Source organism: Podarcis vaucheri (assembly GCF_965113315.1).
Source record: "Podarcis vaucheri genome assembly, chromosome: 12".
NCBI classification, from domain to species: domain Eukaryota; kingdom Metazoa; phylum Chordata; class Lepidosauria; order Squamata; family Lacertidae; genus Podarcis; species Podarcis vaucheri.
In genome coordinates, this window is record NC_138750.1 from 54,983,252 (window position 1) to 54,995,665 (window position 12,414).

At 47.3% G+C, this 12,414-nt stretch overlaps 1 protein-coding gene across 8 annotated transcripts in view; it reads right to left on the minus strand.

Moving 5' to 3' along the window:
* SCN5A (sodium voltage-gated channel alpha subunit 5) overlaps positions 1-6,566 on the minus strand; it is a 223,519-nt gene extending 216,953 nt beyond the window's left edge. For all 8 annotated transcript variants that reach the window (XM_082192123.1, XM_082192121.1, XM_082192122.1 and 5 more), the window contains exons 1-2: positions 6,234-6,566; positions 4,743-4,863 (exon numbers count right to left, since the gene is read on the minus strand). In XM_082192123.1, the coding sequence (XP_082048249.1) occupies positions 4,743-4,863; positions 6,234-6,500 (388 nt within the window). In that variant the 5' untranslated portion in view covers positions 6,501-6,566. The remainder of the gene's footprint in view (positions 1-4,742; positions 4,864-6,233) is intronic.
* Between the last annotated feature and the right edge of the window lie 5,848 nt (positions 6,567-12,414).

The following is a 12,414-nucleotide window of genomic DNA, read 5'->3' on the forward strand; positions in this document are numbered from 1 at the left end:
ATATTTTACTACCCCTGAGAAGCACCAGAATTTGGTTTGGGGCAGTAAAATGCCCCCCAAACCATTTGTGTACATTACAAAAATAATAATGTTGGTTTAAGAAGGTTCAACAGGTTGCAGGTTCAGTCTGACTTGCTACAGCTCTTCAGTTTGTTTTACATGACACGCCACCCAGCCCAGGGCCCCAGATTTCCCCTTGTATTTCTTGAAATATAAGACAGACTCATTAAATACACATTTATCCTGCATGCGCTCCATCTTTTGCTAGAGCATCAAAGGCAGTGGAAGCGGAAAGCATGCTTTGCTGAGTCATGACTGACATGCATTTTAATAATCTGTTTAAAGCAGCCCATAATGCAAGCACTTTGTTGAATTAGAGCCATCAACCCTGTGCTTTCGCATACAGATCTGTGCATATATATTACGGTTAGGCTGCAGAGGCAGTCTAGGTAGCTAAGCTTCTCTTGGATAAATATATGCTCCCGAAAGTGTCTGAGCTTTCAAGCTGAACAGAGCAACTACATTCGATCCTTGCTATAAAAAAAACCACCCACTTACTTTTTTAAAAAATATATATATCAAAAAATCAAAACAGTGCATTCACTCCAAAATGTACTTAGGAAATAGAAGAGACTGAAAATGCCGGGCCGTCAAATGTGGATAAAGAATGACATTTGCCGTGCCTTACATTCTGAGCCTGATTGCACTGACAGCATCCGTAGAGCAAAAAGCAGCCGCCCCAAGGACTCCCAGGAAATGTCATGAGGTGTATTTGTCTTGTGGCCAATGAATATGGTTGGAAGCAAGAAATCTGACCCTCGGCCCCAGCAGTGCAGAGCAAAAACGCCAAATAAAAATCGCAGCTTCGGCTCTCCAAGAGGAACAACCACAAGTTATTCCCCCAGGTTTGACTTCCTGCGCCCAATGTCACAGACTCATAGAAGCACCAGGTCGAAAGGGACCCCAGGGTCATCCAGCCTGACCCACTGCAATGGCAGGAATCGGAACTAAAGAACCCCGGACGGACAGACGGCCACCCAACCTGCAATGAAGGAGAGGCCGCCACCTTCCAAGGCACTGTCAAACTGTCACAGCTCTCCTGGCACGGAAAAGTACCACAGGCCCTCTTGATGTCTCTGGTTCTGCAGGGTTTAATTTTCATTGGAGGGACAAGTGTGTGTAGGGGAGAGTGACCATGCGGTCCCATCTTGTGCATCCTGCTCACAGAAAAGAAACAGATGTAGCACAGCTGGACACCCAGTGCCACAGTGAGGTCAGAAAAGCCTCTTGTATAAGATCATTTGACAAGAGGCCTTTGTCACGGTGTTCGACGTTGGCACTGGTGAAACACGCCCAAGGCTTGCTTCTTTGATTCTAGGTGAAGGACCATGGTGGAGGATTTGCCGTATGTGCAGAAGAGAGAGTTTTTGGATTTGATATCCCGCTTTATCACTACCCGAAGGAGTCTCAAAGCAGCTAACATTCTCCTTTCCCTTCCTCCCCCACAACAAACACTCTGTGAGGTGAGTGGGGCTGAGAGACTTCAGAGAAGCGTGACTGGCCCAAGGTCACCCAGCAGCTGCATGTGGAGGAGCGGAGACGCGAACCCGGTTCCCCAGAAGGTCTCAGGTTCAATCTCTCGGCATCTCTTGGCAGAATCAGGCAAGTCAAAGCCAGATGCAACCAACCCTTTTGGACTTCCTGCTTCACCTGCTGTCACGGCGCTGTCAGGCAGAGGAATGTCCAGAATGAGGAATTAATTATTTGTTGTCACTTCCCCACAGGTCCACTTGCACAGCCTCCTAACACAGTTCTTGAGCAGCAGCCCTACTTTTGCTGCCTGTTAAAAAGTGTTATGTACTGAGTGAATAGGATCCAAAATGCAGCAGTCTGATTGGTCCTAGAACAATAGGATTCAGAATGCAGCAGTCTGATTGGTCCTAGAACAATGCAGCAGTATGATTGGTCCGCAGGAGCCACCCAATCCAGCTCCAGATGGAAGTGAATCCACAACCTGATTGGCCTACAGGAGAATTCCGGAATTAGCCAATCACGTGGGGCCCATTGTGTAAATAATGTATATAAAGCAGATACTTTGAGGGAACATTCATTTCCTCCTCACCACTATGAGCTGAATAAAGAGCATGAAATCCACTCTCGACTCAGAGAATATTTCAAAAAGTCTTGTGGAACTCGGAAAAATTGACAAAACAATCTTGTGACATGCCATGCGGCTGTAGACAGGGCCTCCTGTTTAAAATGGACTTGGGGGGAAAATCCTACTAAATGTGAACAAGTCCAGGAGATAGCCTAAAGTATTTTTGTTCTGTGAACAACCCTGAGACCTCCAGGTATAGGGTGGTATATAAATTCTAATAATAATAATAATAATAATAATAATAATAATAATAATAATAAGTGCACTTGGGAAAAGACATGTCCTTCAGTCCTGCCTCTCTCAGCTACTCCTAGGTGTAAACGCGATAAGGCAGTTGCTGCAGAAGAGAGGCTCTGCCCTTGACCACACCCGAGCTGTGTGCAAGCAGACAAAAACTGCGTCTGTGTGCAACGAGCTTCTGTTCCTCCATCTCCAATACTCTTCTGGCCCTGGGCATTGCTGTCAACTTACAGATTTGAAAATAAGGGACCAGCAGCCTCGGAAATAAGGGATCAGCAGCCAAAATAAGGGATTTTAGTCAACCAGCAGCCAAACGAAGCCTCAAGCGGTGGTTCCCACAGCACAGCAACCCGGCAAAGGGAACGCAGCAAGGAAAACTACCGTCACCTCTCCGCTGGGAAGCGCTGAGCAAAGGCGAGTCCCCAGGCAACGCAGCCGATTTGATCGGCACAAGGCATGCAAGCTCCACCACCCCCCAGTCGTTCTTAGACTCCTTATTGGGTGAGCAACGCATCCAAACAACACAGCTGGAGCCTCCCTCCTCCCTGGCCAGCAGGGAGGGAGGGAGAGAAGCTGCTTCCTTTGAAACCTGGGAAATTTAAGGGACATCATCAATGAGGGACAGCAGCGGGACATGGCGCTGGGATAAAGGACTTTCCCGCCAAATAAGGGACGGTTGATAGCTATGGCCCTGGGAGACAGGGAAGCAGGAGAGGTTGGGCAGGAGGGAGGAGGAGGCATGGAAGCCCTTGACTTTGCACCTCCTCCTGCTTCTGACTTGCATCCTCTGGCTGTTTCAGGCTCCCCCAGATCGCCAATTCCCTTTTCCAGGTCAGAGTCCAAGCCCCACTTCTCCTAGTGCCCGCAGTGTGGCTGACCCCTGACCCTCTGCTAAACTGTCATCTGCAATATGAGTCTTGGCCACCCACAGCAAGGGCACTGAGCAGAGCAGCAAGCATTGATAGCTTTCTTCTCCGATGGGCTACAGCAAGAAGCCTGGATGCCTTAATATTATACCGGGTGAGGGGAGGGGAAGATAAATAAAAAGAGTGTTGGATAGGAGTCAAATGTCTTGCTGGGCAGAGAGGTTCCCGTAACAGATCCTTCCCCCCACACCCTCTTTGAGAAAGCATCCTCTGTTTTGCCATCTTCGCCACGGGACGCTCCTTGCAGATGGCCCTCTAAGCCCAGCAAGGTTTGACATTCCTCTAATTGGAAGGAGCGCAGCTGAAGGTAAAATAAAGTGACTCTGAAAAGCTTTGGCCTCATCAGAAAAGCCACCTGCTTGGAGGCCTGAAAGCCTTCCATCGGATCTTTAAGTGAACTTCATGCAGAGAGACTGGGAGGAAGCTGGCAGAGGGAATCACTAGCAGGTCAAGGGGAGCCAAGGCAGCCAGAAAAGGGGAGCCAAGAGAGGGAAGGATGACTGCAGGGCAAACAGATAATCCAAACGGGGCAGGGGGAAGGAGCCCCCAGAACCTGTTCCACTTTTACAGCTCACTGAAATAACAGCAGGAGGTCCCCCTGAGCATGCACAGAGAGTTTTCTCTTTGCCACTGTATGCCATCTTCAGTGGTAAACAATGAGTGTGATATCTTGGGACTAGGACACCTGAGCCTCCAGGACAAAGGATGAAGCCTCTGGCCGCCACGAGTTCTAGCACTCCATGCTAGCAAATAAACAAGGAGAAATGGCCACAGAATTCAGCTTTCCAATAAAAAATAAAAATCTTAAGTGCTGTTTTTAATAAACAAAACAAGCGGGTTTCTATCCATCGTGAGTGGAAGTTTAAGACAATGACTTCAGGTATCCCAAGCATCAGAGGAGCGCTTGAACAACATTCACAGTGCTGTGATTTCCCTTTTTTCCCTGCATAGCCACAAAACCAAGGAAAACCAGAATGAATTATGCAAAGTCTGAGAAAGTATGCAAAGGTGTTCAATTTGTATCATGTATAATTCAGCTTGTTTTGATGCAGGATTTATATAGAAATATATTGGTGCAAGAGCACACGCAGTATTTGACACTGTGTTCCCCCAGCTGGTGCCTTCAGAATATTTTGGGTTACAGTTCCTATCAGTCCCAGCCAGCATGACTAATGGTCAGGCATAATGGCATCCATTTGGAGAAGGCTGGTTTAAGGTTTGCAGATTTTGCTTCCTTTTCCTACGCTGTATATTACTACCCTGCTCCCCACAAATACAGATCTCTAAATCCTAATTTCAGTTGGTTCCAACTCTCACGTCTATATCAATGAATAGGAGCGACATGCTCAGAATGCAATCACACGTCATGTATTTTCCACCATGCAGAGGTCTGCTGGAGACAACCCAATCAAAAGGATATGAATGTACCAAAATTTTAATTGCTGCTCTTCTGATTCGATGAAAAGGAGTAAGTATATACAAGGCAGGAGTGGCACTAAATCGAAAGATTGTCTTCCCTTTGTTCAGTACTATAAATGTCTGGAAAACAAAAGAGAGAGTGAAAGAACATTTAAGGTCTGCATTATACACTCACGAGATGGGACCCTCCAGAAACCAAAGGCTATTGTATTTCCTACTCATAAAGTACATGCCAAACGATCGCACCACCATTCCTCTTTGAAAACGAAGAGATAAAGGCATTGTTGCCCAGGCAAAAGAATTAAGCTCAATAGTCCAGGCTGCTCTTCTTGGAGTACAATGCATAATAGCCAGGGGAAGCATGCGTGTGCAAAAATATCTGTGTGCCTCATTGCCACTTTAACAACACATATGTAGAGCAAGGTCATTGCTATAAAGTGAAAAATATCGTGCGTTGTTCCACATGTAAAATAGCAGACCCTACATGGATCTCTTTTCAAAAAGGGCAGGCTCACCATCTTCTATGAAATTGCCTCCATTGTGTAACACCTATTTGCACAGTCCTATTTGCACCATAATTTTAAACCTACCACTTGTTTAGGACACTCGTTCTCAACTGCAACGGTCTATTTCCACTCCAGGAGCAGGGGGGAAAACAGTGATTTGCTGTCATCTACCTTCCACGCATTAGGATACGGACGGACAATTCCGCAAACCCCCTAAATGCACCATTCTGGACCAGCTATATTTTGGCATACGTGCTTCACTAGCATTTCCAACACTCCCCACTACCCCCTGCAGGGCTCCTCCGAATTTAAAAGCAGAGTTGCAAGTAGAAATCCAGCAAGTTAAGCCTTCTTCCATCATCGCTACGTCTGCCTGCCTAGAAAAAACTTGACCTCTGGAATCTCTGCTCTCACCCAGTTTTTAATAGCACGTTAACCAAATGCGTTGCCCTTCTGTAATACGCTCGATTAAGTGAAATGATACATTCACATGCCCCTTGTTCAGAGGAGGCACGATTCTGGCACGGTTTTTAGTATTAATGCCACTCCTCCCCTCCCCTTCCCAATGACACAGAGTCACCAGATTTCCAGATTTCACTTAAAAAGAAGATAGTGAATTTGAAGCATTTGTGGAACCGGATAGATGAGACAAAATATACAGGCACTATCCTTCTCATTTTTTGCTGGTGAGACATTAGACTGCTCTGTGTTTTACTTTTGCCTCCCCCCCCCAAAAAAATATATATCATGCGGACACCCACATCTCCACCCTCAACCCCGGTCATCCATTTTCCAAACATTAAGCTCTGGGAGTTTTGAACTCCTAATTCTTGCATCCTTAAACGAAGGAGGAATTATTTCCACTGGGAAAGAGGTGGGGCAGGGAGGAAGAAGAGGGGAAATCCACGCCTTCCCCACTACCTCCCGCTCTCGCTCTCCCCCTCTGCCATCTTTAACAACAAGCGCAGAGCGGGTGGGAATGACCTTGTGATCGCTGTAGAAAGGGTCAATATCCTCCAAAGGTTCCCCAATGAGCTCCGACGGAGGAGAGCCATAGATGTCGGGCAACTTCTTGCAGGCCTGTAAGTCAAACTGAGGCCGCAGAATCTCCTCGTCGCCCAACTGTTCCCTGTATTCCTGCTTGGCGCTCCTTGCGATCTTCTCCGCGATCCGCTTCTCGATCGCAGCCAGGGATTCGGGCGTGAAGCGGTGGAAGCTGTTAGAACCCAGTGGCAACAAGAAGTCGGCCATCTTTTCATCCTGATACTTCTTTGTACTGGCCTTTACTCCTAAAAGTAAAAAAACAAAACAAAACAGAAAAAACCTGAAAAAGAAAAGAGAAGAAAAAGGGCAATATTAGGCAGGTAAACAAGAAATGGCAAACAATTTAACAAAGGTGGCTTGGTAACAGGCTCTTGAGTTGAGCGGCGAGTTCCCGCCTCCCACCAGTGGAAATAACGACACAGGACACCAGTATTAAGGTTAATGGGCTAAAATTGGCCACAACTTTATTGGTTACAGGTGATGAGCGGTATTGGCTTAGGCATTGGTCCTAATCGACTACCCGGCTTCAATCTGCCTGCCTGCAGGCCGGGAAGGGTTAACACCAGCAGGGGGAGCCTTGCTGATACACATCAACTAGGCACTCCCCCGGGGTCACCGATAGGGGCGTGCCTTGGGCTCTGGCCTCCATAGGCTTCGGATGGGGCCACGCCCCCCAGAATCCTTTACCGGACTACTCTTCAGTAACCGGGGGAGGTGATGGCACTCCAAAGTTTACCTCCGGAGGGAAGGTAAACGGTGTTTCCATGTGCTGCTCTGGTTCGCCAGAAGCGGCTTAGTCATGCTGGCCACATGACCCAGAAGCTGTACGCCGGCTCCCTCGGCCAGTAAAGTGAGATGAGCTTTCGAACTGCTAGTTTGGCAGGAGCAGGGACCGAGCTTCGGGAGCTCACCCCGTTGCAGGGATTCGAACCACCGACCTTCTGATCGGCAAGCCCTAGGCTCAGTGGTTTAGACCACAGCGCCACCCACAGCCCTAGAAAAAACAACATGTGAATAACACTTGGGGATTGGGGTGGTCATGTTCAAAAAAATACCCCACATTTTCCCCTTTCTGCTTTGTCCCCGATACTAACACTTGCCAGGCCTGAAAGAACCTCCTTCACCAGCGAAGGTCTGTCATAGAATCACACAACTGGAGAGCTGGAAGAGCCCCTGCATGGGAAATCCAGTCTAACCCCCCACAATGCAGGAATACCTCCACTGGGGTAAACGGGTGCATTCCCAAACCAATCTCGGTCTGCCTTTGTCAGGGAACTGACATCGGAGGGAGAGGCGAAGGGGAGGCTCCCAGATGATGCTGGCGAAGGACCCAGCAGCAGGGGGAGAAACAGCTCAGTAGAGGGGGAAGCCAATCAGCGCAACACCAGGGATAAAGGGGGGCAGACGGGGGAATTGGAGAGAGGGCTCCAGGACTCTTCACTGGACATCAGTGAGGAGAGCCCAGGTCCTCCGCTACCCACGCCTTCCCTGCGCAGAAGACTCCCGCGCCGTGAGAGGAGGAGGAGACTGGGTGTCAAACAACTTTTATGTTGGAAGAGGTTCAAGAAACACCCACTGACGGATTCTGCCAGTCACTGAGGCAGCCACCATGAGAAGGGCTGTGCAGTCAAAAAGGTTTAATAAGGCAAACTAACCGAGAAAGGCACCAGCTTATGCACGAGTAACTCATACCTATTACAGCCTTCAACCACCCCAACTGCCTAGCTTCATACTTACAACCAGTCTGGGGTGGCACTAAATGTCACCTTCCTTCTCCTTACTGTCAGTGTTGTCCCATTGTAGAACTCAGCAGGGAGAAGGATAGGGTCAAAACTAGAATTGGCTGTGCCTAGAATGAGTTGTCCCCTTCATGGATCACTGCCTTGTCATGGCGACAGGGCTTGAATAACTCAGAGAAGCTATGAGCTATGCTGTGCAGGGCCACCCAAGATGGACAAGTCATAGTGGAGAGTTTTGACTAAACGTGATCCACCTGGAGAAGGAACCGGCAAGCCACTCCAGTATCCCCGCCAAGAAAACTCCATGGACAAAATGAGTTTGGCCAAGCTGCGGGAGGCAGTGGAATACAGGAGTGCCTGGCGTGCTCTGGTCTATGGGGCCACAGAGAGTCAGACACGACTAAATGACTAAACAAGAAGAAGAATGAGCTGTGGTTGCACGTGTCATTGGCTCTAGCTCCACCTAGTGTTGGCCTCCTGCCATACACCCTACTGGTTCCCAGTGGCAGTCAGCCACCCCTGTCCTTCACACATCTCATGGTGACATTTCCTTTTAAAAACTAGATATATGGACACACATTGGAGTCTCTGCATTCTTCTAAGAGAGTTGCTAGATTGTGCCTGGGAGGCCTTGTGGTGGCAGGACTGCGGTCCCTGCTGTTTAGCGAGCAGTTCCTAGATAATTCACGGCCGTTATTCTTCGCAACACCCGCACGTTTGTCAGCAAACAAAGCTTCAACTGATCCCAGCATGACAAAGGGAGTATTTATTGACTCAATTTATGTGAATGGAGCATCCCTTCACATTGCCAATTCTCCCCGTTCCAACTTTGTTTTACGACAGACTCATTACATTGTTATTGATCGCAGGCACATCACAGGAAAACAACTTCCATACCCATCCCCTTAAAATAAAAAAAGAAGAAGCAGCACTTTGCCTTGCTGCCAAATTCAACACAGTGTAGGAATACAATGAGTCGCATGTAGGCCTGGACTTAAAACAAGATGCCACCCTTTTTAGTTAAATCTAGCCTGTATTTCACTTCACAGTTGACCTCGTCTTCCCTAGGAGGAGGAAACTACAAAACAAACAGACAATTAAAAGGGGGGATGTGATGGAGCCAATCCTTGCTGGTGGTGGGACAACGATGAGTGGTCAGAGGGAGAAGACTGGAAAGATGAAGTGTCGGAAGCTGGAGGGTAACAGGACTTAGTGAGCTGGGAGAATCTGTGGCAGAGAGGAGTCCAGAATTAGAGGCAGCAGCTGAAGCAAGAGAACTGGAGGAAACAGGCCGATGAAGTCATGGGTTTCCCCCCCTCCTGCTGCAACAAGCTCCCCTCCCAGAAACAGAAGAGGCATGAAAAGGGCAAGGCAGAGGTTGATTATATGCCGGCGCATATAATCAACTTGGAAGACGGCTGTGAGGAGGTGGGGACTTGCAGTCCCAGCAACCGATTTCCAGGGAGGAAGACCACTGGGAATTAGCTGCTGAGCTCATTAAGCCTGACACTGGAGAGGGTGTTTTTGCTAATAAGAGTTAACTTCTACTTTAGCTCCGGCATGCACCAGTGACAGCCAGTTGCTGGAAAGCACAGGAGGGGAGAAGGCCCTGAATCCTGATTGCGGGCTTCCCACAAGCATTTGATTGGCCACTGTGAGAAGAGGATGCTGGACTAGACTGGCCATTGGCCTGATCCAGCAGGGCTCTTCTTATGTTCTTGCAAGATCATGGCATCCCCAAAGGATCCTGGGAGCCATCATTTGCTAGGGGTGTTGGGAATTGCAACTCTGCGAGGACTGAACTACAGTTCCCATGGTTCTTTTGGGAAGCTACGAGCTCCAAATTGAAGGAGTGGATGTGATGGAGACCACTATCTTGAAAGGAACAGAGGGATAACTGCATGCAATCTGAAAAAACAGGAAGTGGGATGATTGCCCCCTGTGTCCTCCCCAAAAGGGCGCTGCTACTATGGAATCTGGGTCCTTCTCGTCTATCTAAAATAGTTATATTCCCCCTTTCAACTCTGTTTACAAAGAGGTTGACAACAAGGTTAAAACAGCCAATTCACAGCAAAAGGAAAATAATACTGAAATGTCAATAAGGCCAACAGTCAAAGAATGAGAAAGAAAAAATAGGGGAGGGGGGATCATTTGCTGGCACAAAAAGAAAGCAAAAATGTCTGCAGCGAAAGTACAGGCCCTGACAACAAAGCAACACAAAATTGCTAAATTCAATATCTAGTTTGGTATCCATATTTTTATTATTATTGTATTTTATTATTATTTTTTATGTGAGAGCCTCTCTAGCAGTCTCTGACAGAAGGGCAGCCTACACGTTTATAGACCAGGGGGCCAAGCAAAAGCTTTGGAGAACAATCCTGTTTTTATCCGGCGGCTACAAGACTGGAGGCAGGCAAGAGAAAGATGGCCCTGGGGAGAGGGTTCTGTAATGGGGAGGGAGGGGGCAACAAAAAAGGCTCCATCTCGGGACACCCATCCACCTCACGCCAGAAAGCCGAGGCACCCAGAGAAGGTCGTAAAGCAAAGGATCTTACACGCTGTGGTTCCCGAAGGGTGTGGCAGAAAAGGATGGCGAGAAATTCAATGACAGTCAAACTCACTGACTTTGCAGACATACTTAAAGTGCACACGCAAGAGGCTCATTTATAATTATATTCTGGGAACGATTCATGTTCCTATATAGCTGCATCATTTTATACTTTCTGGACGTCCCATGATCATATTATAAAGCAGGTGTGTTCTAGGTTATAAATCAAGCGCTGCTAGGAGCTGTTTCTTTTTGTTTCCCAATGTACTTCTTATAAATGGGAAAAAAATGGTGTGGTATAAGCAAGTTACTCTTCTTAAAGTGTGGCCCAGAGAAATTTTTTTGAGAGCCACTGTCTTACAGGGTAAGCAAGACCATATGGGAGCCGAAATTCTGTGGGATGCCTTGGTCCCAAGTTGTAGGGCGGTGTGTGGGTGTGCTTTAAGCCAACGCCAACCCTTCCAGTTGAAGCCAGAAGTCAGAAAATCCAGTGAAGTGTCTTTTTTTAAAAACAAATAAAATGGCGAGTAGAGATGATGGGGAATTTTGACATAAATAGATTTTAGAATGCTGTGTTACTTTTATTGTTGTTAGCTGCTCTGAGCCCGGCTTCGGCTGGGGAGGGCGGGATATAAATAAATAAATAAATAAATAAATAAATAATTTGTGGAGTTTGCCAATGTTTGCTTATTTATCCCACGTCTGAAGAGAAATCAGTCCAGTGAATATGATATGTATCTGCTGTGGTTGTAAAGTGATGGGGACATTTTACTAGGAAGTGTGGGATAACCATCAATTGACAGGAAGTAGGATTTGAACCAATGGATTTGAATTACAAGAAAGGAGAAACTTTAAGAGGTGTTCAGTGGTGGTTTGGATGACCTTGGAAGGTGATAGATGTTCCTTCCTTGGAAGTTTTTAAACAGAGGCTGGATGACCATCTGTCAGGGATTATTTAGCTGTGATTCCTGCTTTGGGGTCTCCTCCAACTCTACGCTTCTATGATACTAACACCTGCATAAACAAATCCGAATAAATAATCTGCATTGGCTGTCGCATACCTTCTGCAAACAAAACAGAATGCATTCTCAATAAAGTATAACGCCTGTACAAACTTTCTGTAACAAATCATGGTGAATGTACAATAAAGAGGTTGTCTGGAAAAGACCTTAAAACTATTCACACTGGCAGAAAAAGGGCCAGGCATCATTCGTGCCATTCACAATCACATGTATAGCTTTTCTGCAGCAAACAGCAGGCCCATGGGGACCCCATCTGGATTAGCACCTCGGCAAGGGATCTGGAGGGGCATTGACCCTTTGCTGCCACTGCAATCCCAATGAGGATTGCTTCCAATTTGCATTGGGGAGGAAAGGTCCCGTTCGTGTCAATGAAAGCTCTTCTTCCAATGTCAAAATAGCAGGTGTCCAGTCTGAATTGGGACCCCAGTGCGAGGGGGTGGGGAGCAAAGGGGGGAAGCCTTCTCCTATGCCAGGGTCCTATTGACTTTCCCAAAAAGCTATTCTTGTAATTTGCACGAAGGGCATCTCACCTAGTTTTTGGACTGGCGTGCCTTCTTTTCCCCAAATCCCTGTCCTGCCAACCCGTCTAAGAACGTAACCTCGCATCCCCAATGAAGGTGTGGTCTGACCAGAGCAGAATACAGTGGCACTATTACTTCCCTTGATCTAGATGCTATACTCCTATTGATGCAGCCCAGAATTGCATTGGCTTTTTTAGCTGCCGCGTCACACTGTTGGCTCATGTCAAGTTTGTGGTCAACCAAGACTGAATAAAGAGCATGACTGAATAAAGAGCATGAAATCCACACTCG